The sequence below is a fragment of the Ambystoma mexicanum genome, chromosome 1q (genome assembly GCF_040938575.1).
Source record: "Ambystoma mexicanum isolate Mex_15411 chromosome 1q, UKY_AmexF1_1, whole genome shotgun sequence".
NCBI classification, from domain to species: domain Eukaryota; kingdom Metazoa; phylum Chordata; class Amphibia; order Caudata; family Ambystomatidae; genus Ambystoma; species Ambystoma mexicanum.
Window position 1 is genome coordinate 1224401250 of NC_090922.1, and position 25923 is coordinate 1224427172.

At 47.7% G+C, this 25923-nt stretch overlaps 1 protein-coding gene across 4 annotated transcripts in view; it reads right to left on the reverse strand.

The window, feature by feature from the left end:
* RAVER2 (ribonucleoprotein, PTB binding 2) overlaps positions 1–25923 on the reverse strand; it is a 1138299-nt gene that overhangs the window by 723401 nt on the left and 388975 nt on the right. For all 4 annotated transcript variants that reach the window (XM_069641987.1, XM_069641988.1, XM_069641990.1 and 1 more), the window contains exon 4: positions 13854–14045. In XM_069641987.1, coding sequence (XP_069498088.1) covers positions 13854–14045 — 192 coding nt within the window. The remainder of the gene's footprint in view (positions 1–13853; positions 14046–25923) is intronic.

A 25923-nucleotide genomic window follows, 5' to 3' on the forward strand; every position in this document is an offset into this window, starting at 1 on the left:
TTGTCGGCACCAAACCCAGAAGTAATCCATCACTGCTGCTGTACCTTTTGTCATACCAGGGATCACAAGAGTGTGGTTGCAATGTGCGTTTGCGCCACCAGGAACTGTTCCTTCATTGCTAAAACAACATGTTTGGCCCTATCTATTCGCACTGGTTTCTTCATTGTTGCAATCCGTGTCAGCCTTGTGATGTGTTGGGACCATATTTGCGCACACAGTCTCTATTTGGGATATTGCTTCTCCCCTGTACTCAATCAACCCATCTGCCAGGCACATCACTGTGGTGCCGTGACATTTGTCATTGTCATTTGAGTAAACTCCCAAGGAGAAATATGGTCCTTAAAGATACTGGCAGTATTTTGGGTTGCCATTGCATAACGCTGGATCTAGATAAATGCTCCTCAACTGCACACTATGTGGCTGGAATGTGCCCAACTGTCCCCCCCTCCCCTTTATATGGCCACCCCATATAACAAACATCCTTCATCCACTCCAACAACCACAACCCGTGTCATACAAAACAGTACTACATTTCTAGACTAAATAACATCTTTATTTATCATTATCCCTACATAACAGAGAGGTCGGTCAGCCATCTTTGCTTATTCCTAGAGAGGAGAAAAAAGGTTATCAAGAAAGAGAAAGAGAAAATGAAAGGAGGGAGAGGGAGAGGGAGAGAGAAGGGAGAGAGAGAAGAGAGAGGATAAGAAGAGGGATGGGGAGGGAGAGCAAGAGAAGGGAGAGAGAGGGAGAGCAACAGAAGGGAGAGTAGGGGAGGGAGAGAGGAATAGAGGGGGGGAGAGAGCGCAAGAGAAGGGAGAGTAGGGGAGGGGGAGAGAGGGAGAGAGGGGGGAGAGAGAGAGAGAGAGAGAGAGAGAGAAAAGAGAGAGAGAGAGAGAGAGAGAGAGAGAGAGAGAGAGAGAGAGAGAGAGAGAGAGAGAGAGAGAGAGAGAGAGAGAGAGAGAGAGAGAGAGAGAGAGAGAGAGAAAAGAGGGAGACCCTTTTTCCACCAGGGCCGACCGGATCCTGGACCTTCCCCAAAAATAAATAAATAAATTAAATTAAAAAATTGACAAAAGAAATGAAAAAAGCAGGCGTGTGCCACTGCACACACTCCCTGGCATGGACCCTCAGAAATTTCTCTTCTATGGCTATGCCCTTACTAAACGTTACCCTGTCTCAGGTGCTCTTAGGACACCCGAGAGATGCACCCAATATCTAACTCCTTCATATGGACGGCGAGAGGAGTACAGAACACCACCTCATATGGACCTTTAAACCTGGGGCTGATCAATTCCCCCGATAATAATGGTTACAGTTGTAATGTGGGCAATGCTGTGTATGGAACTATGGTCTTGCTTTCTACAGGGGTGGTCACCATTTCTCCCTTTACCGCATGCTACTACCGCCTCTGTGCGTTTCCTTCCCATACCCTGGTAAATTATTCATGACCCATCAACATATAATATGTCTCCTTCCGTCAATGCAGGAGCCGTTAATCAGAGTGGGAAAATAAATAAAACTCATGTAAATAACCCGGAGTTGCTAAAACAGGGGCCGTGCAAATAGCTTAAATCCTCAAACTGTCTAGTCATTTTGTCAGTCCATTAAAATTTACTTTCAAGTCCTCTGTCCTTCCCTGAGACTTTGTAACAGTGGCCTTGTGTAGACTGTGTAGTCTAGGATCCATGCCCTACAATAATTACATAAGCCCAAAAAACTGCTACATTTCCTTCACAGTACTGGGCCTAGGGGCGGTGCGTACTACCGCCGCCCTATTTGATAATATGTTTTCCCCATTACAAAAATGAGTTGTCCTAAGTATAGTCCCTCCTGTTGACAGTATTGTAGCTTCTTTGTATCTGCCTTGTATCATTTGTGAGCCAGCAATTACAATAATGCAACAGAATCCCTCCTGTACTGATGTTTATTTTCACTACATCCCAACCGATCACCCACATACTGGATGATTTGTGCTAAGCACCTTACTTCAATGTAATCTGTACAGGGGTCACAGCTCTCAGTAACCCAACATCGTGTGGATTAACAGTCCATAATTGTGCTGGCACATATCCCATGTCCGCCTCAAAAATAAATACATCAGAGTTACTACTGCCATTAGGGGGCACTGTACCTCCCTATACTGCACCATGATATCACAGGGGATGCAGATTCCCAAAATAATCTCCCAATTTTGTTCACGGTCCTCAAATAACTCCTTATCGGTCATTTCCTTTAATTGTACACTGTCGGGTCTATACATAATATTGTGCGCCACTCACACCCATCCTGGTCTTTTCCAATCAGGACTACTCGTTTTCTGACACTACTAGTCTTTGCAAATCTAATGACAATATTGTCCCTGCCACCATCTCGAGTGGCACCATGAGTCTGAAAATAAAATCTGTAGGTACTCGATAACACCGTCACAATTTGAGGCACTGCATTTACTAATACCTTAATACCATAACATAAAATATATCTGGGACCACAGAGGCCCTGTGGACTACTGACTCCCTTGCTATTGCATTGCTTATAACCATTGCTTGAGCTACACACATCCCTGGAGTGGAACACACTAACCCTTGATCTGTGACTGATACATTTCAAATTCACAGGGGAACTCTCGGACTAGAACAAGGGCTCGTACTACCTCCCCTCCCACTTTTATATCCAGCTACTCAGTCTATGGAACTGTAGAAAAAGCCCCAGAGAATCCCTGCATGTAAAGATTTTTACCCGATAATGGAAAGTTCCCTTCCATGATGCATGATTTGGTTACACCTGAATTTACCATAAATATAAATTGCCTGTTTCCTATTTCTTCCTCCACCAAGGGCTCCTCTTCAGGGTGTGCGGTTATCAATAGGATTGCACATGAAAGTGCTTTCTGTGGGCTGTCCTAATCAGAATATGAATTTGTCCTGGGGAATGCAAAAGGGCCGAGCCCGTCATTGTAACTCCTTCGAATGGAGCGCCTGTTCCCCCTGCCATTCTGTTAAACTAACTGTGTTCCCTCACCCTGCTGTAGTTTTTGCCCTTGTTGCTCTTGCCTGCCAGCCCAATAAGGGAACTGATTTTGACCCCCTCGCCAAATTGCTGTTGTCTCCTTCCTCGAGGCCCTTGGAACCCCTGCCCTGAAGGTGATGGCCCATAATTAAATCTCATCCCAGGCCCGTTTCTGCATTCCCTTGCAGAAATGCCCCCATTTCCCGCAATACCAGCATTGTGATGTTCCCAATTCTCCTCCCCGGGGCCCTATCCTCCCAAAGCCTCCTGCTCCTCAAAATCCTCGTTTTCCCCCTTGGTGCTCCTTCATACTGCCGCTGTGGGTTGGGATACTGTTTCCCCCCGGCCCCCCCCGACCCCATTGTCCCTGTCCTCCTTCACCCCATAGAGCCGCAGTTATGGCATTCCCAATTTGTTGAGTATCGCCTGCCCTTTCCCCCGGAGCCGGTGCTTGGACGACAACCTTATTTAGTTTCTTTTCCACTAGTTTTTCCTTGGCCATTTGCCGCTTCTGGGCTGTCTCCCTGTCCCGCTCCTGTATTCTCTTATATTTGTGGACTATTATACTTTGTATCTCTGGCCACCCTTTGGCTTAAATTCCCACAATCTTATCTAGTGCCTTCTGGACCTCTTTTGGTAGTCCCCTCTTTACAATCGAATAGAAAAATGGTACTGTCTCAACTCTCCACATTTCCTGTACCTTACGAATAAACCTAACTGGATCCTCATCTTCACCCATTGTGCACTGCATTAAAGAATGTAAGTCAGGGGTATCTGGGAACATCCTTCGTATTTCAGCCCATACCCTTGCCCTTACCTAATCAAAGGCTGCTCCATCATGTCCATTATCTGCAGGACTTACCCCAGCCCTTGCCCATATGTCCCCAGCCTGGTCCCCAGCTATTGTGACCAGTAAACGCTTAAAGTCTCCTACTGCTAAGGCACCACCTGCTGTTTGTTATTCAAATTGAAAGATCCATTTACTAGCTCTGTCTATTAGCTGGGGGAGAGCTTTAGTCAAATAATTTCTGTCCTTTTTAGGCCATGGCACATACTGCGTTATTCCTGCTTCTTTATGTGTTTGAGGCATCTGCATATCTATTTTGTTTTCTACCCCTTTAGTATTCTTCTGATCTTGTACTACCATGATTAAATCTGGTCTATTTCTTGGTCTGTCCCTCCCCACTGCCTATTGTGGCAGGGACGGGTTTCTCGCCACCTCCTCTCCTTGATCTCCGTGTTGCCCTGCCTCTTCATTATTTCTACCACCTTGATCTTCCCCTCCATTATCCCTTGTTTGTTCTACTTCTTGTCCCAGGACCGTCCATACCCTCTGCCCATCATCTTTTTCGACGCAAACATTTCTTATTGCCCCAGGGTTAAACCTAAACAAAGAATCTCCTTACTTCCAAACCCCTATTTTCTGTACCCTTATTTCTGGTGATACTTCTTCAGGTTCTTGTAACCTGACCAACCTTCTTTCCTGCAATGCTCTTAGCTCATTGTCAAGGTCTACGTGACCCTCTGGGGACACCACTGCCACAGGCATATTAGAGCTTGTGGATGGGGTTATATGGAGATGCAAAAGCTCTTGAGCCCCCCCACTAGTTGTTAATCCTGATAATCCTGTTGACATTCCCTCTACCTCTGTAGGCTTATAGACTGGGTTTTTACACCTTACTGCAGGTTTAGCCGTTACGGGGTATATCCCCTTACATTGGATCTCTTTTTCACCTCCCTGATCTCCTATATCCTCAACTAATTTACAGAGATCTAGAATCTCTTCTCTTTTTTGGGACATGTTCCCTTCATATTTTGCTGTTACAAAGATGGACTTTTTTCTAGCATGTTTCTTTAATGGGAGCCCTGCTCTGGCCAGGAGCAGGACGTCCCCCCCCTTCCTTTGTTTCTACTATCAATTGTTTATTTATTCTGTCACAACACAATGGCAGAACCCTTATGCATGTGTTTTACTGGGGTTTCGTCCTCCATAATGTTGTGTGCTTCACGTAAACCCTACTGCTATGATGCACGTGCTTCAAAAATACACATCAACCCACTTTTTCCCCACCCCCTTTTACACTTTCTCCACTTTGATTTCATACACACACACACACACACACACACACACGACTCATCCACCTTCTTTCCTTTTTTTTTAACCACAAAAGACAGCAAGAGAAAATATAAAATATTTACTAAAATCCAGGTTCATTCCTTATATACAGAGCCACTACTTTTGTAATACCACTTATTGCTTTTATCGTCATAAGAAGAATAATGTGTGGTACCGTTACTTCCCAGTCCTTATAAACTGGGGATCCTTTTCCTTCCCTTTCCATTATAAAAAGTAGAAAAACAGAAATACGAGACAATTTCAATACATGTCCCACTTTTTATCCAATCTACTCCTCAACACATCACCTGAAATCCAATCATCCTATCCAATCTTATTCCTTATCACCAAAAATCCTATTTTATACTTCCATCACCAACACTACATCACCAAAAGTCCTATGCCATAATACATCACCAAGTCCTTATTCCATTGACCTTGTACATCACCACATCTTTCATATCACCAATATCTTTCACATCACCATACCATTCACATCACCAACACATACATGTTGCCATTTTGTTATCACCTGCAAGAGTATACTCACAAGGGCATTGTTCACTTGAGATTCCCTCTGTTACGAAGTCCCCATGCCTGTCGTTCTGGAGCCACGCCCTGCGCCAGTGAGGAGAAAGGATTTCTTTTAAAATGGCTGCTGCTAAAGTCGCTCAGGATACATGGGTTTTTTGAGTTAGGAGTCTGATTACTACTGTTGGGCGTGGCTGACCTGCCTGGGGCTTCGCAAAGTACAGGGGAAGAAACAAAGTAACACGTTGCGGTCACCACTGATAGGGAACCCCAACTTACAGGGACGCCCAATAAATACAGGGGACCCATAATCACCAGAGTAAATGCACCCCTCTAGGGAATTAAAAGCCATGAGTCTATCCTGCAAGTGATAACAAGACTTTAATCTTTACAGATCATGAGGATTGGGGGAAATCCAACCAGCATTCTGTCCTCCGTGGCTGGCTCCCAAGTCCTGAAGACTGGTGCTGGGACCCGGGCTTAAATACTCTTGACTTGGTCACTGGATACCAGCAGATCTCCTCCAAAACTGTTCTTGAAATAAAAGGGATGCTGCAGAGTCTCCAGTGTGCATGGCCAGGTTTCGTTTGGGACAAGCTACATAACATTATGCTGCATATGCAGGAATACTTTGTCGCTTTTGTTTAGCATAATTTACTATGTTATAAACATTCATACATAAACACATCTTTCCACCATTCTCTCAACACTTACTCAACATAATATTTTATGTGGTCCAGTAATTCCTACAATAACCCTTGTTTTCCTAGTACTCTACGTCGTGCCGAATCCTTTTTGGTCTCCATTGGCTTGTGATTGGCAGGAACAGCTGCTGAGTTACCTCATGCTCTCTGCCAGCCTGCCTATAATCTATATTTAGCACAGCCTGACTTCACTGTGTGCTTTAAGCAAAGCTAACTTAACAGTTTTCCATATATATATCCATCTGAATAGTTGTTTGCACTGTTTCATTCCTAACTATCTTTATTTAGTGACCCTCCTCCCCCCTGGACTCTTGGAGGGCCTTACAGGACAAGTGGATTGGACCCTTAAAGATTGTAGGCAAGCTTGGAGAGGTCAAGGTTAACCTCGATGAGGCCCCTCGGACCAATCACACGAACCGTCTGAAGGCTTATGTTTCCAGACCAGAACTAAGATCTTTACTTCTAGCCTCTGATCAAAAGAGGGGTTACAGGATGTCAGATCATGCAAGACCTAAACAAAGGAGGCAGTCAAGTAAATGCTTGACCTTGGGGTTATTGAGCCATCTACAAGTCCAATGGATAGTCCAGTTGTACTAGTGCCAAAGGCAGGAACCAAAGAATTGAGATTCTGCATGGACTATAGGTCTCTTCATGCAGTCACCACGACTGATGCCCATTCTTTACTCGGGACAAAAGAACTGGTGGATAAACCTGGCTCAGCCAAGTTCCTCAGCACATTTCACCTGAACTCAGGCTATTGGCAAATAGCTATTACAGACCATGCCAAAGAGAAAACTGCATTCTCCATGCCAGGAGGCTTATCCCAGTTTAAGGTTGTGCCTTTTGGACTAAAGAATGCACCTGCTACATTTCAGAGGATGGTGAATCGAGTTCTGAATGGGTTATAGGACGTCTGCATGGCATTCTTGGATGACATTGCAGTGTTCAGCCCCACTTGGGGAAGCATCTTCACCACCTTGGATATATTTTGCAGGATCTGGAACAGGCCCATCTGACCATAAAGGCTAGTAAATGTCACATTGGTCACAGTAAAGTGGTCTACCTAGGGCATGAGGTATGAGGAGGTATAACTAGGCCATTGCCTAGCAATGTACATGCTGTACAAGACTGGGCCACCTCTAATACCCAGACTCAAGTGAGAGCCTTCGTAGGTCACACCGGGCATTACAGGAATTTCATAGAGAACAATGGGACCATAACTTCTCCCTTAAATGTCATCTTGTTAGGGAGAATTCTCAGAAATGTGCTAATTCCCTTCTACCATAGAGATCTCTGACACACAGCACCTTCAGTGAATTGGCACAGGGAAGTCATTTAGATTTCCCAAAGGTTTAAATACATTCTCTTGGTTAAACTACTGTTTCCAAGAGCAGTAAAGTGAAACTGACTTTACTTACCTTTGGTAACGTTGTAGACCCAGCACACACTATCTTCCATAGAGTGCTGGAGGAGTTACTTATATTACCTTTGTCTACCTTCTCATGAGACATTTGGATGTTACCCTTTCTACAATTAATGGCTGGTGGCAGTGGTTTACTTTTTCCAACCATAGTGTGTTTTTACTGCGTGCTGTGTTCACAGCTGCAGTATAGCACCCATGGGTGGGCATTTTGTCAAAATGGCCCGGTCTTTTTTCACCATTTTTTGTTGTAAAGGTCCTTCTTGAGATTTACTCTGCACGCCAAACCAGGTTTGGTCCCTTTGTTCATTTTGTCTTATAAATGATATCACGCCAGGACATTATATCATTTGTATGCCATAAATTCAATCTGAACCTTAAATATGCGGTTCTGAATGGAGATGAGGGACTTTTAGCTAGGTAACTGGCCATCATACGAAATCTTTTTTACCAAATGGGTTGGTTCTAAAGTCAATGTATGTATTACATCTCTGTTAGGTGCAGATCCAGTCAGCTCAGTACAACTTGAGTTCAGCATGAGAGGGATTGCTTAGTAGCAGGTTCAGTGGTATATCAGCAACAGTAAGAATGTTCAATGTCGCCTGCTTCCATTTGTTAGGGACTTGTGAATAGATTTTAGAAGGTAGGACGCTAATGTTCTTAGCAATATATTCAGTGATGTTGCTAAGATACATTTTCTCAATAGGGCACATCATTTCCATGCATACATTGTATTTAGTGATGTCAAACCTAGTTCAAAATGTATCATGGGGACTGGAACACACTGTTGTAGATAGAAGACGCGCCGCCAGATCGGTCCTCCTATTCAATCCCAGATTTCTTGTTTACATGTTTCCGCACCATATAGAAGGATGGGTACAGCCTTTTGGTTATAGTATACAAATGTCGTGTTGCATGACAATTTGCCATAATTAAATAGTATCACTTCGACCATCAAACAATAATAATGCAGTCTAAGTGGCGTCTTGTCGAAAAAAAAGGGCATATACTAAAAGAAAATGATTACCTATACTTACGCTAAAAACAAAAAGAAGTGTGGGATAATGTTCTTAAGAAAGAAGGCAGTGTTCAGAAATAATAAGTCAGGATGCGGTAGTAGGGGTCCCCACGTGTTCAGCACGGGACAAGGTAGGATTCTCGAGCACAGCACATGCTCGAGCTTTCCCAGCACGAGCCAACAGTTACGTTTTCAGCAATCAGGGCCTTTGGTGGTTAAGTCTCTTTTCTCTGAGGACCTGATGGGGTTCAAGATAAACAAAAGTTATTTTCAGTTTATGCACATTGGGTGATGACTTTTTACCCCTGGGTCCCACTCTTCCGGGCTCTGGCCCTTCTCGAATGTTAGTTTCCATCCGTTGGGTTCACTACTGCTTTCAACACAATGTCTTCTGTATGATTCATGAATTTCAATTTCTTTTTAAATAGTTCACTGTAGACATCCCTCTGCCAGGTTCACTCCGGTCAACACACTGTATATCGGGACTTTAGACTTCGCCCCTGTTTATCAGCATCCCTCCTTCGGGTTCACTCTTGCCCACTGTTAATCAGTTCTCATGATGCGGGATTCGGTTCCCGTAGCTTCACAATCTTCTGTCGGTCAATGACTTTCGACTGTACATAGGATTTTACTGTAGCCCTGTATGACTCCTGTATGACCCCCTTTGACCTCCATTGTACCTTCCCAAGGCCTTTCGGGTAACAGGGTAACAGTGGTTTCAACAATCGGTTAATCGCCCAGAGTTTCCTGAGTGAGCACCCACAACTTTCTACTGCGGAAAACCCTCGCCTGTTTTCACTCTTGTCGCACAATGTTCACAGGTGTATTACTTCACCCCACCTCGCAGGCATCCCCCAGCCGGGTCCATGCCTGCCAAACACACAGTTCACTTTGTTTTATCAAAATACGGGATTCATTCTCATTAGCTTTCTCCTTGGCATCCCTCTGTCGGGTTCACATAGCCATTTTTAACACAATGTTCAGGCGTTTTTAACACAGTTTATGATTTTCTTCAAATCTTCAGACAGCATGGCTTCTTTAGTTTTCTTTTGGCATCCCTCCGTTGGGTTCACACTTGCCTTGGGTCGCAACGTTCACTATTTTATCAGAAAGCGAGGGGGTGCCCTTCCCCTCGCTTTCTTCCAGCAACGGGTCAGGGACTTTCGATTTTACCAGGGAATTTGACGTGACCCTTGTAGGACCACTCTTGACACCTCACGCCGCCCTTTCCTAGGGCCTTCTGGTACTGGCCGTTTCACTACACGAGGGCAGGCGGGAGCCCTTTGACTGAAGACTCCAATGGCGCCTGACCACTCTGTAGCTGGCCCTTCTCTGGCCTTTATCAAAAGTTCAAAACACACAAGTTCATTGTTCTCAAGTTCTTGCGTTAATCTTAGGTTACCACTTGCAACCTTGGGCTCAAAACAGTTCAGTTTCCCATCGGCTTCCTCCGACTCACCGACTGTCTTGAGCCCGCTTGGCTTGCTGCTGGAGTCAACGACGGTACCACGGTAGCCAGCATGCCTCCCCGCCGGCGTTATCAAGGCTGGAGGCCCCAGTGCACCATTGACATCTGTTGCTTCAGACGCAAGCTATGCTTCCCGGTCTTGTAATTACCTTTTCGAGAGACTTCGCGAGTTTGAGTTGAAAAGGACAAGGGCAAGGGCAATTCCCCCTTCGTCGTCCCTCCTGGTCCGCCGCCTTTCTCCTCAGTTTCAACTGCTGGTGTGGATTCGGTGTAGCAGTTTCCTCGTGCGTTCAGCCTTGCTCGTAGTATGCTCATGTGCTCTGCCTTTTATCCCTGTGGGGAAGGTAAAGGGCCATCAGGTGTCCGTGGATATTGTCAATTGCCTGACTCTGCCGGACCTGTGTGTTGGGACATATCCGCTTGTCTGTTACAGTGTAAGAAAGTGTTCGTGTTGGAAAGGGGGTGGGGGGCAGAGCATCTAAGTATCCCTCAGGATAGGAAGGGGAAAAGGTGTTCTGAGGAAGGGGCTACCGCATCTCAACCTTCAGTGTCCAACTTCCACTCCCCAAAGACCCCTCATCCAGGTGATCCTCCCCCAGGAACTGGATCCGATAGCGATGGCTGTGTCCTGGCCACCAGGACGACAGATCCCCGGGGACCAGTAAGTGATACACCTTTGCGCTCAAATTGGTGGGCATCGATTTGTGTGCCTTTCTTTAGGCGTCTTAGGCCTAAAGAGTTGAGAGGCCCTGCAACGTTACTCATCCTGGTCACAAGGTAAACAATTGTTACACTCCCTATGAGTGTCCTTCCTGTAACTTTCTGTTACAGGAAGGGCAACATTTAAATTGAGTGCTCTCCATGATAGTGTGGAAAAGTAGTCAGACGAGGAAAGGAAACAAAAAAGCATTTTCTAAAGAGAAGTGTCTAGAAAAGAAAAGGTCCCCACTCTCCCTACTGTAAGGCTGAAGCCTGAAGGCCAAGGCCGACAATAGCAATAGAGTTGTTGGAGTCAGCAAAGGTTTGCAGGACGGCAAAAGGGAACAGTTGTCAAGAAGTTCATCAATTGATGTGTCAGACACGTGGAACAACAAGAATTTTCGTTAGCACGAACACTGCATGAAGGCGACTGACCAGAATGGTGGGAAAAAAAAACAATCTGGGGGACCTCAACGCGTGAAGGATCTTGGGTACACTACACATCACGTTAGGGAAAGTGTTACAGACACGCCCATGTCGACTTCCCTTTTCGATCTTCGGAAATAAGATGCATTACTCTGAGATTACCACTCGATGTCGGTCTACATGTACATCATGTGATTCTAAGCAGATTCAAAAGCATCAGAAAGTTGAACTTCCCTTACCAGAGGAGGGTGTGAGCTGCTGCGTTCTGTTCTAGCAGCCGCCTATGAAGTAAGAATTTTGCAAAACCCACAAACACGCTATTGGTGTAGGCCAAGTGTGATGTGACCATTGCCAAAACTTCTTTTAATATTCCTGGAAAATTAAGATTTGGGAAAATGTTCTTTAGGAGTACCAAACTGCCACTGTACGGATCCACTGTTAGTTTACATTAAAATATATATATATATATATATATATATATATCTTTTTTTCTATTTCTAGTTGAAATTTGAACTTCATAAATATATAACATACAAACTTATTTCTTGAACTAGAAGTGTCAATTGTTCTAGCACATGCACTTTTGGTGTGGTAAAACACATACATCAACTAGATTTTAATTAAGGTATGATCAGTTTGTTTTAGAGTTTGGGATGAAGTGGATTTAACGTCTACTGTTCGCATTTGTATGTATGATTGTCCGTTCTGATGCTGTGATGGGTTCAAGCATGATGATAACTGATGCTAAACATTCATTTTCCCATTATCTGGTTACAATATTTCATAAGGTGCCGATTCATAATCTAGGTGCAGTTCTAAAAGGAAATTGATAGTGGCTATGCTTAAAGATACATAATGAGCGCTTAAAATCGTTGTCCACATATTGCCAGTAGTAAAGTTTTATATTTGTGGAAATACCTGTGGAAATGTTCTTTCCTTAGATCAAAGAGCGTTGTGCATTGTGTGATTAAATATTGTAAAGTTTCTGGCTCAGTTGTCTTGCCACTGAATCTGCATGCTGAGGTTTGGTTGCTTTTGTGGCTTCTTGATGCAGTTACCGTTCTTGTCGGCCATAAATTGAACGGTAACCTCATGATATGTGATCTATACCCCACATTGGGAAATCTTTGCAGATATTTTGCTATCTGATTGAATATCATCGGTATGAAAATTCCAGGATTGAATCTTTTGTATTTTTTGCATAATTCTTCAGTTTCCTGACCAATGATTGAGCCAGAGTTTGAGCTTGGCACGTTGTGGGTTCGATATAATAGTATGGTTATCTATGCTTGCATTTTCCATACTTTTCATACAAGCAATTTTCTGCATGTTTACCTTGCTGTTATGACTATTGTCGAGGGCTTGTGTTAGATGTGACATGATGGTATTTTTGTATTCTTCTTTCATTAGGCACTTTCTGTATAGAGATAGTGAATTCCATTATACAATCGCATTCAACAAAATGAGCCCTTGTTCGTATTTTATGACAGGGGTTGGAAAGCTTTTGGGTAATGCAAGTAGTTTTTTCCCCCCAAAAATAGCCTTCTAGATAGACCCACTGACAGATTTGCTTCGAATTTAGATTGTGCTCCATAAGTTAAGGCAGGGATGACTTTTTTGTTTATAAAATTAAGTATTTGCTGGCAAGAGCATCTTCCGTACTTGCGATGGACCAAGTCAGCTTGGTATCGTAATATCAATTTGAGCTTAATTTCCAGTTTATATGGGACATCTGTTTTGCTGCTATTTACGTTTACTCCTAAATATTTGTATTCCTGAACAATTAGTAGGGATATGTTGTCATTGACCCATTTCAAACTTACATTTTTGTCTTTGTTTATAGTTTCCATTTTAAATATGTTGGACAAAAATAATGTGAAACCATAAGGGCCTAAGAAAAGTAGAAGCCTGTGGCAGATCCACAGTTCAATGGAACCGTACTGACTCAATATGGTGGGAGATAGAGTATTTAGTGCCTGTTTAAGAGGAAGGAATTGAGCCAGTCACTGGCAGTCGTACTCTGTTTTCAAAACCGGTAAATTGATCACCAGCAGATGGGAGTGATCGTACCAATCTTTTTTACCCACTATCCAGCACTTTGGCACATTATACTAGGATTGGTGTTAGGTTAATAAATAATACCAGTCCTAGCGTAAGTGGGCTTAAGGGGCTGGAAAAGTATGTTGGCCACCAATAAAATTGCCAGCAGTTAAATGATAGGTCCAACAGGCACCACAAGCATCAACCTCCCACTTCAGCTCATCCATCATTGCCAGTGCCGCAGAAAAGGTCCTACATACACAATGTTCTGATAGAATACATTTAGGCAAATTTAGGTGAAGATTAAAATGTACATTACGTCAAACCGAAATCTTTGCTTCTGCGAGAAAAAAACAACAAAAAACGCACACAATACTACGTGCTATTTTAACGTAGCAAACAATACGTATTTTAGGTCTTACCATTTCTTGAGCTGCAATGAGTGCTGCTAAGGTGCTTCTCCCTGGAGAACCTGGAGCACAGAAGGATATCTGAACGTTATTTCCGCTGATTAGCATACCGTCTGTGGCATCAATCACCTCCTGTGCTTGCTCCACTGTATCATACTCAATCACTGCAAAACCACCAAAAGAGCTGCCTTCATCCTTAGCCAACTGGAATGACAGATTTCACAAAATATTTAATACAGAAATGGGGATGCCAACTTCTTTAAACGCAGTAAAACAAAAATGCCTTTTTGGTTTACTTTTATAAACCAGTGTCATACCACACACTATAAGAAACGGCAATGTACAATCGCACGGCATTGTGGCAATCGGTGCACGATATTGCATGGACTGAATAACAACAAGCATTTGTCACTAAAGAGGAGTGTAACGATAAACCATAGCACTAGGTACAAATCTACTTGAATGTTAGGCACTTGATGTACGTCCTAATTATATGCAGAGCGCATTAACACTAACAGTACTGTGCAGAATGATAATTTTGGTAGGGAATTGTCCAGTGTTTAGTTTTACCCCAAAACATTATTTTGTCCTCAAAGAAACAATGGCTAGTCATTACCATCTGTTTGGTATCCTTTCTTGAATAGATTAATAGGTTAAGTGAGCATTGCATGACAGAATTGCGAACCTTTATGTTATGTGTCATAATTTGTATTTATAAGGGATTGTGGAAAAATTCAAGTTAGTAACTCATTGTAGTGACTAGAGTACTCAGTCCATAGTCTCCTTTCCTCCATCCTTGTGGGTGTCCCCCAAAATGGGCAGGGTAGCAGACTCTTTGGCAGGGAAGAATTGAGCTTCCCCTTCAAATTTAGTATAGTGCATGGGGGCGCAGCCCCACGCGTGGGAATACCCCACAGAGGCCCACCCTCAGTCCCCTTTGAAAACATCCGACACTTATAAACCTGGCTACACTTAGAAGCCCTTGGCATACTAGCGAGGGAAGGTGGGTTGGACGTTTGGAAAAATAACAGGCTACTCACCACAGTGACCACCTTACTCCTAGTACATAGTCCCCTTTCTTCCATACTTATGGAACATCTCTCCGTCCTGTGGGACGGGACCGGAGCACTTTTTAAAAAGCATCCAAAAAAATGTGTCCTTCCTCTTTCTGCGCGGGGCCCGGCACACGGCCGTAACCCTGCCCACCTTAGCTCTGCCCCGCGCATTGCCCATCAGTTCTTTTTTATCGCCAGGTTAGAGACCTATTAGCAATAACAGAGGAACCTTATTAGAGGGGACGGCGGGCAGGCGTATGGAGGAAAGGGGACTATGGACTTGGAGTAAGGTGGTCACTACGGTGAGTAACCTGGTTATACTCCTACGTCCCGTCCCCTTTCGTCCATACTTATGGGAGATTCCCAAGCACTCCTAACTGGAACTACGGGTGGTTGGAAATACCCCTTATTAAAAAAGTTTCTTCAGCACAGCCTGACCAAACTGAGCATCAGCTCTCGAGCTTATGGCAAGACAATAATGCTTACAAAAAGCGGATGGGGAGGCCCCAAGTAGCTGCCCTAGCGATGGACTCCCAGGGGACATACTTCTGAAAAGCAACCGCAGCTGCCTTGCCCCGCACCAGGTGTGCATGAATACCCTTAGGAGGTTTCAGCCCTTGTACGGTGAAAGACTCCGTAATGCAGGCGGCGATCCACCGAGAAATAGTCGCCTTAGACGCCTGCTTACCCTGAGGGTTACCGAAAGTCACAAAAAGTTGAGAACTGCTAAGCTCGGAAGTCCTGTCAAGGTAGAATGGAAGAGCCCTTCTGACATCAAGACAGTGCCCAACCCTTTCTGCCTCTGTTGTAGGGTTCGGAAAAAAACCGGCAGGGAGATCGACTGATTCAGATGGAATTCAGTTACCACCTTCGTTAAAAAGTCAGGGTTTGTCCGTAGGACCACCTTGTCCTTGTGAAAGACCAACAAGGGATGCTCCACTGACAAGGCCTGGAGCTCACTCACCCGCCTTGCTGAGGTAACGGTGACCAGAAAGGACACTTTCCAGGATAGGTACTGGAGGTCCACCGTGGCCATGGGTTCAAAAGGCTTATGGCACAGCGCCGTCAGGACTACATTTAGGTCCCACGGCGGGTGCGGACTACTAACTGGAGGGTAGAGGCGTGTCAAGGCTGCAAAATGCCTCTTAACCACTTGGTTACTCAGAGAATAAGAACATTGGTCTGTAGAAAGATAAGCGGAGACCGCTGAAAGGTAAGTCCTGCAGGACAGAACGTGAACACCCGACTCGGCTAGGGAGGACACGAAGGACAGCACAGTGTCAATCGTAGCCACCCTTGGGTCCAACTGCTTTCCCAAACACCAATGACAGAACCTGAGCCATTTACTCCTGTATTGGGATCTGGTCGAGGGTTTCCTGGCTGCCTGGATAATACGCATGTTATCCGTAGACAAGTTAAGATGCTCTAAAGACCTGAACTCAGGCACCATACCGCCAAGCTGAGCGATTGTGGGTAGGGGTGCCACATCTGCTGTTCCTCTTGATGAAGAAGATCGGGTGTCACTGGTAACCTGATCGGCGGATACACCGACAGGTGTTGAAGTACTGAGAACCAAAACCTGGCCGGCCACCAGGGGGCTATGAGTAGAAGGGAGCAGTTCACCGAGTTCTTCAGCTCCAAATTGCTCGATGGACTAGAGGCAGAGGCGGGGAGGCATAAGCTCTCATGTTGTGCCATGGAATCTCAAGAGCATCCCCCAGAGAGGAGGCTCCCAGCCCCCCTCTGGAGGCATACTGAGTAAGCTTCTTGTTTACCGCCGTAGCGAAGAGGTCCACCTCCGGTGTGCCCCAACGCAGGAAAATCAATGAGAGGACCTCCGCCTTCAATTCCCACTCGTAGCTGACCACTGTCCTGTCCGTCGGCTGAGGGCATCCGCTGTGACATTCAGCTGGCCCGGGATGTGCACTGCAAGCAGCCAGACGCCATGAAGCACGACCCACTCCCAAATCCCAAATCTGAATGGACAGGTCCACGAGGGGGAGACTTAGTTCCCCCTTGCTTGTTGATGTAATACATCGACGCCACATTGTCCGTGCGTATGCGGACCACCTTGTTGGCAATGATCGGTCTGAACGCCGTGAGTGCTGGGAAGATCGCCAAAAGCTCCAGATGATTTATGTGAAGGAGCTTGTCCAAAGGCGACCAGAGGTCCGAGACCTGTAGAAGATCTAACGTCGCACCCCACTCCAGGAGGGAGGAGTCCGTTGTGATCGTCACCATAGAAGCTGGGTCCTGAAAACCCGCACCCACCGACAGGTTGCTGAGAGATGACCACCATTCCAGGTCCACTCTCATGGAATCCGGAATCATTATCAACTTGGAATCCGGGTCCAAAGCCTGACGCCAGGAACTCCGAAAAGCCATCTGGGTCCGTCTCATCTTGAGACGAGTAAGAGGCAGAGCCAGCACACACGAGGCCATGTGGCCCAGAAGCCTCTGGAACCACCAGGCTGACATGCTCTCCGACTGCGCAAACATCTGACACTTGATAACAGATCCGCCATTCTGTCTCTGGTCAGGTAAACTCTGCAGTCGATCGTGTTCCAGCGAAAACACAGGAAAATCATGTCCTGCGAGACCATCATGGAAGATTTCCGCCAGTTCACCGACAGCCCAAGATGTAACAGGAGCTGAAGGAGAGACTGGAGATTGCCCGCTGCTGCCAGCGGACAAGGGGTGCATAAGAGCCAGTCGTCCAAATATGGATACACATGGATAACCTGGAGACGAAGATAGGCCGCAATCACCGACATCATCTTTGTTAAGACACGCGGCGCCGAGCTGATGCCAAAAGGAAGCACTCGAAACTGGAAGTGCTCCTCTCCCAAAGAGAAACAGAAATATCTCCTATATGGGTTCCAAATCAGGACATGCATGTATGCATCCTGAAGATCCACCACACTGAGCCAATCGCCCATCTGCAAGGAGCACTGTATCTGGCTGGGCGTGATCATCTTGAATTTCTCTTGGGGTAGGAAAAGATTGAACTGGGAAAAGTCTAAGATGGTGCGCAGGCCAGCCTGGTTGGGTTTGGGCACCGTAAACAGCCGGGAGTAGAAGCCCTCCCCTCGCTCCCCAAGGGGAACGAGTTCCACAACTCTGAGGTCCAGAAGTTTCTGAAACTTGGCTTTGAGGGAGGGCGAGCCCGACAGTTGAAAAGGAGGGTTGAGGGGTAGGGTAGAGGTAAGCGGAAGCCCGCCCGAGCGACTGACGAGACCCATCTGTCTTCTGTGATGGTCTGCCACACCTCCCAATGAGATGCAATGCGTCCTCCCACCGGAGGTCTCGTGCGAGCGCGGAAAACCCCCATTAAGTAAGTTTATCGGTGGCGTTGCCACCTAAACCTGAGGAGGAGTGGGAGAAAAACCGTGTCCGTTGTTGCCTACAGCGGTTTTTCCCCCACAGGGGTATCCACTCGGTGAGATTTTCGGTCGAGGAAGCCCCTAAAGCCAGAGTAAGGTCAACTTTGCGACAACGGTCTCTGGGTTTTGAAAGGAGTCTTAACAAGCACCGACAAGGACTCAGCTGTCTGAGTGCTATCCTTCGTCTTGGAGAGCTCTACATCTGGTGTAGAATGAAAGAGCTCCTTCCCATCAAACGGAAGGTCCAACACCTTGTCCTGCACTTCTTTTGAGAATTGAGTTGCATGCAACCACGCCTGCCGTGAGGTATCAACCCCCAGCATAAGGCCCCGAGCCGAGGTGTCTACGTGATGAGCCACAGGCTCCAGGAGATCCTGGGCCAAGACCCTGGCATCGGATAGACCCCCTTTGAAGGCTTCCAGCTTCTCGACCAGGATAAACTCCTCAAACTCCGACAGACCTTTCCACATCCGCATATTAGCTCCCGCTAACACCAATTCAGCGTTGGCCTGCCTGAGCTGCAAGGCCGAGTTGGCAAATATTTTCCTCCCAAGGGAGTCAATGAGCTTGTCCTCCTTTCCCAGAACCTGAGTAGCCGTCGTGGAAGAGGATGCTGCAGGCCTGGATTGCAAAGTGGCCGCTGCCACCACTGCGGAGGAGGGGGGCGGACAAGACGACAAGGCCACCTCTTATGATGAATGCAGCCTGTATCTCGCGTCAATTTTCTTATTGACAAAAAGTCCAGAGTGTGGCTTTTCCCAGACCCTGCGGACCTCGGCCGGAACGTCCTTCTGCAAGAACAGGCCGGTAGGCTCCGAAGGAGACAGGGTGAACGCCCCAGAAAGCACACCCTCCAGCGGAGCGGGTGCCTCGGGCACCGGAAAACATCTAAGAAGCACATCATGTCCAGTACCCGGTCATGAAAAGCTCTAATAGAGCGGGGCAGGGCCTTGTTGTCCTGATCGCCCTGCGCTTCATCCGACAGGTCAGGATCCTGCTGAACCGTGTCGGGCGCTGCCTTGTCCATGGGCAAGGCAGCAAAGTGGGGGCAAAGAGTCGGGGGAGGCACAGCAGGCAAGGGAGGCACCGACGGAACCACCGGAGGAACGGGTGAAGCCGGAGGCGCGGGTGGACATATCTCCCTGAAAAGCCCTTTGAAATATTCCCTCATGGGGTCGGTACGCATGAACGTTTGAAATGTACCAAAAAATGCCTCCTCTGGGGACTGCTTCGGAACCTGAGGAGGCCTCTCACGAGTTGGACAAATCCAGGGACGTAACGGGGAAGGGTGCCATTCAGGCACTCCACCGACTTATCCACATAAACCAAAGGTGCCGATCCCGCAGGCAACGAAACATTGTGCGGAAGAGGCATCCGGGCATTCCAATCGTAAACTGGCCGATAAGGATGCGCACAAGGGACTATGTTCACCCAAGGAACCAAGCCCTACACCTGAGGCCAATGGCGTAGGGGTAGCACCCAAAATGGCCGCTGCGGTCGTGGCGGGAATGGGCGCCATTTTGTCATCGCCTGAGGGGAACTGCGGCATGTAAGGAAGTGAGGCATGGTGCCTGTCGATGGATCAGGGGTCTTAACTTGAGCCTCAACATAAGGAACCTCGGCAGAGCCGGTATTGTGAGGCCTGGAATGTTGCCTCTGCGACATACCAACCGCCGAATCAGCCTTCCGAGGAAGGACCTCGGCACTGCTGGTAAAAGAAGAGCTTTCCTTCTTTGCCCCCTCAACAGATCTGGTGTCGCCGCAAGAGCGGGAACGGTGAGAAACAGCCTTCACCGGTAAGGCCTTGCAAGGCCTCTCAGAAATGGTAATAATAAAAAAAAAATAATTAGGCATTTAATAGCGCTACGAACTCTCAGGTATCTGAGCGCGGCTTATTACCCACGGTGTGTGGTGCTCATTTATCGACCTCGGAAGGATGAAAGGCCGAGTTTGGCCCTGCCGGGATTCGAACCTGCGTTAACAGGCTCTGCACGGATGTCAAAGCGAGCGCTCTACTCGCTGTGCCACTTGACCGGCACAGCGAGTAGATAACAATGTTGGTAACTTTAGCCTCTGAAAGAGGGACCTCGGACCCACGTCCAGTGACAGCCTTATCCGCGCGGGTCTCAAACATCCGTTCGGTAACAGCAAGCCCCACCAAGGCCTCGGGGCGCACCCTGGTCTTATTTTTGAGGGAAGCCGACAGAGGCCTCAGAGCGAGCTCCGGTATCCCACGATTCAGTAGAACTGGGTCTACAAACAGCCCCCACAGGAGGGGCCTCAGAGCGTGCTCTGGTATCCACAGGCCCCTTACGGAGACCCTCGGAGAAAACTCTGGTACAATTATTACGCCCAACGGGCACCTCAGGGCGAACTCCGGTGACAGAGCGATCAACGCCCCTCCCGGCCCGAGAGGAACCTGGAAAGGTATCCCCCGGCCGGGGTGCTCAGAAAAGTAAAGTACCTACCCAGCGTTTTTTCTTCTCGTCGATGAACGCCTGAAAATGTGAAGGAGGAGTTTGTCGGAACACCTCCTCCCACCGCTCCAACCGACGTTGAAGTGCCCGGACCAAATTGGAGTCGCAGTAAAAACAGGAGACCCAACGGTGATCCGGACCCAAGCACTCTAAACAAAGAGGATGGGGATCCGCCCTCGCGAAACGACGGTGACACGAGCAGTCTGGAAAGTCTAGTTTGAACGACAGACAGACTAGTACATGATCGCTAGCGAGAGTCAGAGAGGAAAAAAGAGAAGAAAATCTTCCAAGGATGCAAGTGCGTCCAGTCCCGAACGAGTGGAGAAAAGGACTGATGGGCGATGCGCGGGACGGAGCCAAGGTGGGCGGGGTTACTTCCGCGTGTCGGGCCCCACGCAGAAAGAGAGGAAGGACACATTTTTTAAAAAAGAATTGGGATGCTTTTTACAAAGTGCTCCGGTCCCGTCCCACAGGACGGAGAGATGTCCCATAAGTATGGAGGAAAGGGAACGGGACTATACACTAGGAGTACTCTAGTCACTACCAGGGGTCAAGTCCTAAAAATTAAAGGGGGGGGGGGCTCATCAACAAACGCAATGGGATGTGACGTTGCCAGAAATTAGCATATCAAGGTGAAATATGCACATTTCATTAAATTGACTTTGCATAACCACCCAATTTGAACAGGGCGAATGGCATTTGCCTTTCATAAAATCAACACACACCAAGACATGATATTTTCTTCTAATAGTGTTTACGAAAACATTAAAAAGGTGTGCAGGTTTTAGAATCCAAGAATCAATACAAATGTTTTCCCTGGGACTTGCAGTAATGAAATGGGATATTTCACCTTTAGTTGTTTGTTATTTTTGATCAGGTTATGTAGTGCAGTGGTGAAGTGTCTGGCCTACAAACCTGACGACTGTGGTTTGATCCCTGAGGTCTGCATAATTTCAAAGAATACATCCAATGTTTCTCTTTAGATGGGGGGACGGAGTCCTCCCTCTGAATAAAGTGGGCGTACTCCGTCCCCCCGCGTGTACCCTCAACTTGAGCCCTGGTCACTACAGCGAGTAACTTTAATTACTCATACGCGCCACCCCTTTTCCTCCATCCTTGTGGACGATTCCACGGAAACAAGAATATAGGGTGGAGCTGTGACAACGTGCTGCATATCTAGGATGAAGCAAAACGGTTCTGGAGGACCACCTGACCAAACTCTGCATAGCGCCTGTAGCTGGTGTCCAGCGAATAGTGCTTATAGAAGGTGGAGCTGGTGTCCAGCAAATGGTGCTTATAATAGGTTTACGGAGTGGCACAAGTAGCTGCCTTGCTGATGACATCCCAAGAAGCATGCACAAGTAGCTGCCTTGCAGATGACAACCCAAAAAGCATGTCTCTGAAATGCAACGTGCGTGGACTTAGCTCTGACCGCATGGGCATGAATCTCCTCAGGAACAGGTTTGCCCATGGCCGTGTACGCATCCGAAATGGCCTGGACCATCCAACGGGCAATGGAAGCCATGGAAGCCTGAGAGCCGGGGGAGGAGCCCCCAAAAGTCACGAACAATGCCTCAGACTTCCTGGAGGATTTCGTCCGGGAGAGATAAAACTTGAGAACCCTCTTGATGTCCAAGCAATGCAAGCCCTCTCTGCATCAGACTGTAGGTTCCGGAAGAATACAAGCAGGCAGATCACTCGATTCATATGGCATGTGACACCGCCATGGGCAAGAAGTTTGGGTGAGTGCGCAAGATGACCTTATTGTGAAACGTGGCTACGGGCTTTCAGAGAGGAGACCGCTTGAAGCTCACTAACGCTGCGCGCGGAGGTGAGAGACACCAATAAATCCACCTTCAGTGTCACCAAGCGGATTTCCACAGCGGCCATCGGATTGAAAGGCTTGCGTTGCAAAGCTGCAAGAACCACTTTGAGGCCCCAGACTGGGCACGTTATACCCCTGGAGGAAAAAGCCCAGACAACCCCTTAAGGTGGGCCTTAACCACCAGGTTGGCTGCCGAAAACACATGCTTAGTGGAATTCATGTAAGTCCAGATGGCTGCCAAATACGTGCAGCAAGTATCCAGCCAGGTGTAAAGACATGGACAGTACATCATCCAGAGGACAGGTGACCGGGCCCAGACCCTTGTCGCGAGCCCAATGGCAGAACCTGGTCCATTTACTCTTATATTGGGAACGAGTCAAGGGCCTCCTGGCCTGCTGAATGATGTCCCAGTTGTCATCTGAAAATTGAAAATGCTGAAGCCTCAGCAGATCAGGAACTAGGCTGCCAGGGCCAGTTTGGATGGGTCCGGATGTTCCCCTGCCCTGCTGCGTCACGAAGTCCCTACTCTGGATCGTAAGATTGATGGGACACTGGGAGCACAAATGCAGCAGATCCGAAAAAATCAGGGTCTCAAGGGCCAGTGGGAGGCAGCCAGGATGAGGCTGCAGCCCACGGAAGCCAGGAACTTGCGGAGGGTCCTCAGGAGCAGAGGGGTGGGCGGGAATGCTCAACACCTGCAGCCCTGCCAGCAGATCTGGAAGACGTCTCGCAGTCACCCCCGAACCTGACCTGCCCAAGAGGAAAACTGGGGGCACTTGGCATTCAGGGGAGATGCGAACTAGTCCAGGTCTGCGAACCCCCAATGCTGGAACAGGGACAACAAGGAGTTGTTGTGCAACTCCCACTCGCAGGGGTTGAACCCCAAGCAACTCAGCTGTTCCACTTCTGCATTACTGTTACCTGGCAGGTGGACTGCAGAAATCCAAGTCTTCTCTTTAATGGCTGATTGCCAGTTCGAAGCCACCTCTGTGCAGATCAGGGGGTAGGGGAATGGGGGGGGGAGGAGGGTCGAAGAGACGATTGCCACCCTAAAACATTGTAGTAAAGTTGTCTGTCCTGACCAGAACAAACTTCTCGAAAACGCCTTGAGGGCCAGGCCTACTGCCCTGGGTTCGAGCAGATAAGTTGGAGAGCTTCCGTCCTGGACCATGCTCGAATCGCATAGCCCTCCCGATTATCCCCCCAGCCCGAAAGAGAGGAGTCCGTCATGATCCCCAGGATAGGCTCTGGTTGGGTGAAGGGGCAGCCAATCAAACATTGCCAGCCACCCGCGAAGATCCTGTCAGACTGAAACCCTGTCTCCTGATCCCAATTGACCACCAGGTGGAGCTGGAGGCACCTCATCTTGAGACAGGGGTGCTGTACAGTCAGCTCGCAGGAGGCTATCAGGCCCAGAATGTGCTGGAACCACCATGCTGAGGTGGTCGAGTTGGCCAGAAAGTGTCCCACACTGCCTTGCAGAGGGACATAAGCCTCTCTGGCGTGGGGAACACCCACTGAACGGTAGAGTTCCAACACTCCCCTAGGAAGGCCAGTTCCCCGGTTGAGAGAAAAACCCCAGCTAATGAAGGCTATCTGCCAATCTCTGACCCCGCCACCCCCCAACCAGTCGTCTAGAAAAGGGTATAAATGAAGGCCCTCCAAGCAGTGAAGGCCCACCACAGCATTCATCAACTTTGTGAAGACACGAGGGGCCGAAGGGAAGCACTTTGTACTGAAGTGGTACGACATAATCGTGAATCGCAGAAACTTCCGATGCGGTTCATATATGCGTACATGCAGGTACACATCCTTGAGGTCAAGGGAACACATGCAGTTCCCTGCACACAGAGGCTTGGCTATGTGCACGAGAGTAATCATCTTGAAGCGTTCCAGCGGTAAAGACAGGTTTAGAAATGACAGATCCAGGACTACCCTCAAGCCAGCCTGGTTATTCTTGGGCACCGCAAAAATTCTGGAATAGTAGCCGAAGCCCCTAATGCAAGAGGAACCGGTTGGTTCTATCGCCTGCATCTCCAAGAGGGACAGAACCTCCGGTAAGAGAGCCGGGGACCCGATCTGATGAAGAGTAGAGGAAGGTAGAGGCAAAGGAAGAGGAAGACTGAAGCCCGTGGAGACTACAGATAGTATCCACGGGCTGCTGAAAAGATGCTTTCAGTTGCCCTGCAACAGAAGCAACCAACCCACAAACCCCAAAGGCGAGCGGACATCACTGCTTCTTGGCGTCAGCGGCAAGGGCAGAGGAGGGGGGAGCGAAAAAACCTGCGGAACGTCTTCTGCTGCTTCCTTCTGTTATCGCTGGGGGACCTGTCAGACCTCAGCATACCGTGGTCTATGAAACCATTGAAGCTGGATAAAATTCTGGGTTTGAACTCAGTCCTATGCTGGGATTGAGGGAAGGAGTTCTGACCCGGCTTTCTCAGGATGGCCAAGGACTTGGCGGTTTGAATGGAAGTTTTCTTCGTCGTCAATTGGTCATCGGTGGACGAATGAAAAAGGTCCACGCTCTCGAAGGGCATATCTAGGATCCACTCCTGCACGTCAGATGAAAACTTTGTTGCATGCATCAATGCCGTCCTTCTCATCTCGACCCCAAGACAAAGCCTCTGCTGGCTGTGTAGATGTGGAAGACCGAAGACTCCATGAGATCCTGCGGAATGACCCGGCATCTGCCAGACCGGCCTTGTAGGAGGCTTGTTTGTCCGAAGGGAGTTCGGGCAGAAATTTCCCAAGCTCCCATCACAGCTTCTGGTTAGCCACGGCCAAGAGGGCTGTCATGATCATGAAGTCAGGGGCACAGGTATGCAAGGGTTGCATGCACAGGAGACCTGGGTGGACACTGTCCTGGCGCCTTTGGCGCCAGGCTCATGAACAAAAGTGAACAAGAACATCCATTTAACACCAAAAAGCTTTTATTATGGACATAGCACTTCAGATGCATTAACCTTGAACATTCCATCCATTGAGCAGCCCCAAGTGCATTCTTGGGTGTGGCTGCTAATGGATTGCCTTTGCACGTGCTCACCCTCTCTAGGTGTGGCTGGTAAGCCGGCTCTAATGGTCGTGTCCACGATCTCAGCTATATAAACTGCCCGATCCTCAAGACAGACGCTTCGCGTTATTCGGCACTTGTAAGCAGCATAACGCTCACCGTCGCCTGAGGTCAGACTTACCTTTGAAGATCCTGCTTCCTGGACATCCTGCTTCCTGCCAGCATACTTGGGGAAGCTGTTCTTACCGGTACATCTCTTTGGCGAACCAAGTATTCATCTTTACACTTTCCGGAACGCCGAAATCTTCATCTTGGCACCGCAGCACGAC